General features: G+C 48.1%; 1 protein-coding gene across 1 annotated transcript; it reads left to right on the forward strand.

Moving 5' to 3' along the window:
- Positions 1-1283: 1283 nt before the first annotated feature.
- LOC117661437 (SCAN domain-containing protein 3-like) lies at positions 1284-2933 on the forward strand. Its single transcript, XM_034410236.3, has one exon. The coding sequence runs from the start codon at positions 1284-1286 to the stop codon at positions 2931-2933; it is 1650 nt and encodes a 549-aa protein (XP_034266127.2).

The raw sequence follows: 2933 nt of genomic DNA on the forward strand, positions 1-2933 counted from the left end.
CAGAGATCTTATGCATTTCCAGGGGCAATTCATTCCACAGGGCTGGGGCTCCCACAGAGAAGGCCCTCCCCCTGGGGCTGTAGAGTCTAGACCAGTGGTCCCCAACCCCTGGTCCGCGGACCGGTGCCGGGCCATGGAGTACCTGGCACCGGGCCGCGCAGCGGCCGGGGGCCATGATCGCTGCAGCGGCCGGGGGCCATGATCGCTGCAGCGGCCGGGGGACATGATCGCTGCAGCGGCCAGGGGACATGAACGCTGCAGCGCAAAGGCTCCTGGGCCGTGCGCAAAGGCTCCAGGGAAGAGAGCCCCGCGCAGGTACGCACGTGTGGCCCAAAGCTGACGTGTACCTGCGACCCTGCAGACGTCTCCCCAGTCTCCCTGCGGCTCTACAGAAAACGCCTCGCTCAGAAGACGTCTCCCCGGTGTTCCTGCGCCTCTACAGAGCGCTGCGGCGACAGATAAGGTCCTGCAGTGATCTACCATCCTGCACAGGCCTGCTAGAAAGGGTGAGTGAACCTGCCGGGGGTATATGTGAGGGGACCGCGGAATGAAGAAGGGGAGGCGGGCGGGGGGGTTCGGGAGTCGATGAGAAGAACCCCAAGGTTTTTTTTGGGGGGGGGTTCCTGGTAATTGACTGAGGAGGTCCAAGTGTTTCCCAACCAGGGTGCCTCCAGCTGTTTCCAAACTACAACTTCCAGCATACCCAGACAGCCTCTGGCCCTCCAGGCATGCTGGAAGTTGTAGTTTGGAAAAAGCTGGAGGCACAATGGTTGGGAAACACTGACATAGATAGATGGGGGGGGGGGAATACGAACAGCACACTATAGCAGGTTTTGGTACTCTCCAAGTGTGAGCCATGGCTAGAGGCCCCAAATTATCTCTAACATTATACAGTGAAATTACATATAATTTATATTAATTCTACCAGTGTCCAAACATATAAAGTGCATAAGTGCATTAATAATTCATAACGTGTACCCAGGTGCTAGCTCTTCTCGCTTTTCACTGGTACTTTCTCATTTTTACAGTAGTTGGTGTAGGTGTATATTGTTTTTGCTCAAATTTAACCCACAAATTAGCAAAGATGAGTACGAAACAGATGTTTCCTTGGGAAAAAGAAAAGGCCCAGTGAAGAGACAGAAGAAGAGCCTTCAGCATCAAAGAAACATAAAACTTTTAACAGACAATACAATGAGTCCTACTTGAAATATGGATTTATCGGGATAGGTGATTCCCACGCGCCAACCCCGCTCTGCATAGTTTGTGGTGCCTCTAATGAGGCAATGAAACCCTCAAAACTGCTTCGCCACTTGAATGCCAAGCACCCTGGATTAAAAGACAAACTCCTGCAGTATTTTGAAAGAAAAAAAAGGGAACACGAAGGACAGAAGATATTTCTGAGGGCCACCACAGCAATAAAGGAGAATGCTCTGAGAGCATCATATTTGGTGGCTAACCGTATTGCTAAGGCTAAAAAGCCATTCACTATCGGTGAAGAATTGATCTTGCCCTCCACTAAAGACATTTGTCGTGAACTTTTAGGAGAGGCTGCTGTAAAAAAGGTAGCAAATGTGCCTTTGTCGGCTAGCACCGTGACTAGGCGCATTGATGAAATAGCTGAAGACATTGAGACACAATTGTTGGAGAGGATTAATACTTCACCGTGGTACGCACTACAGGTTGATGAATCTACAGATATCGACAACAAGGCAATACTACTTGTTTATGTGCAATATCTTTATCAGGAGGATGTGCATGAGGATTTATTATGTGCACTATCTTTGCCAACCAACACCACAGGAGCAGAACTGTTCAAGTCACTGGATGGTTATATATCAGGACAACTAAAATGGTCCTTTTGTGTCGGCATATGCACAGACGGAGCTGCTGCCATGACCGGACGGCTGTCTGGTTTAACCGCTCGGATTAAGGAGGTTGCACCTGAGTGCGAATCTACACATTGTATCATTCACAGGGAAATGCTGGCAAGCCGAAAAATGTCACCAGAATTTAACAGTGTATTGAATGATGTGGTTAAAGTTATTAACCACATCAAAGCAAACGCCCTTAACTCGCGTCTATTTGAGCAGCTTTGTGAGGAGATGGACACAGAGCACAGATGCCTTCTCTTATACACAGAAATAAGATGGTTATCCAGAGGAAAATCACTATCCAGGGTGTTTGAATTAAGAGAGCCATTGCAAAGATTTCTCTCAGAAAAGAAGTCACCACTGGCAGCACATTTCAGTGACAAGGTATGGCTTGCAAAACTGGCTTACCTGTGTGACATATTTAGCCTGCTCAATGAACTCAATCTGTCCCTTCAGGGGAAAATGACAACTGTTTTCAAGTTGGCTGACAAAGTAGCTGCATTTAAAGCCAAACTGGAGTTGTGGGGACGGCGTGTGAACAGAGGCATTTTGGACATGTTTCAGACATTAGCGGGGATTTTAGGAGAGACTGAGCCTGAGCGTTCATTCTCCCAGTTGGTGCACGATCACCTGTCTTTGCTTTTAGAAAAGTTTGAGCGCTACTTCCCAACCACAAAAGACCCACGAACTGGTAAGGAATGGATCCGCGACCCATTTGTCAACAAACCAGACGAATGTAGCATGTCTGTACAAGAAGAAGATCAACTGCTGGAGATTGCAAATGACGGCGGCCTTAAAACTGTATTTGAGACAACAACTCTGCCGGTGTTCTGGATTAAAGTCATGGCGGAATATCCTGAGATTGCCACTACAGCTCTTAAGTCCCTTTTGCCTTTTCCAACATCCTATCTGTGTGAAGCGGGGTTTTCTGCAGTGACAGCAACCAAAATAAAACAACGAAATAAACTGGACATAAGCAAGACACTTCGGGTGTCATTGTCTCCTGTTACCCCCAGATGGAACCGTCTCGTTGCAGAAAAACAAGCTCAGGGTTCTCATTGA

Source organism: Pantherophis guttatus, chromosome 2 (assembly GCF_059756535.1).
Source record: "Pantherophis guttatus breed Tessera chromosome 2, ASM5975653v1, whole genome shotgun sequence".
NCBI classification, from domain to species: Eukaryota; Metazoa; Chordata; class Lepidosauria; order Squamata; family Colubridae; genus Pantherophis; species Pantherophis guttatus.

Coding starts and splice junctions, on each gene's coding strand:
- LOC117661437 (XM_034410236.3), top strand. CDS start 1,284: ATGAAACCCTCAAAACTGCTTCGCCACTTGAATGCCAAGCACCCTGGA.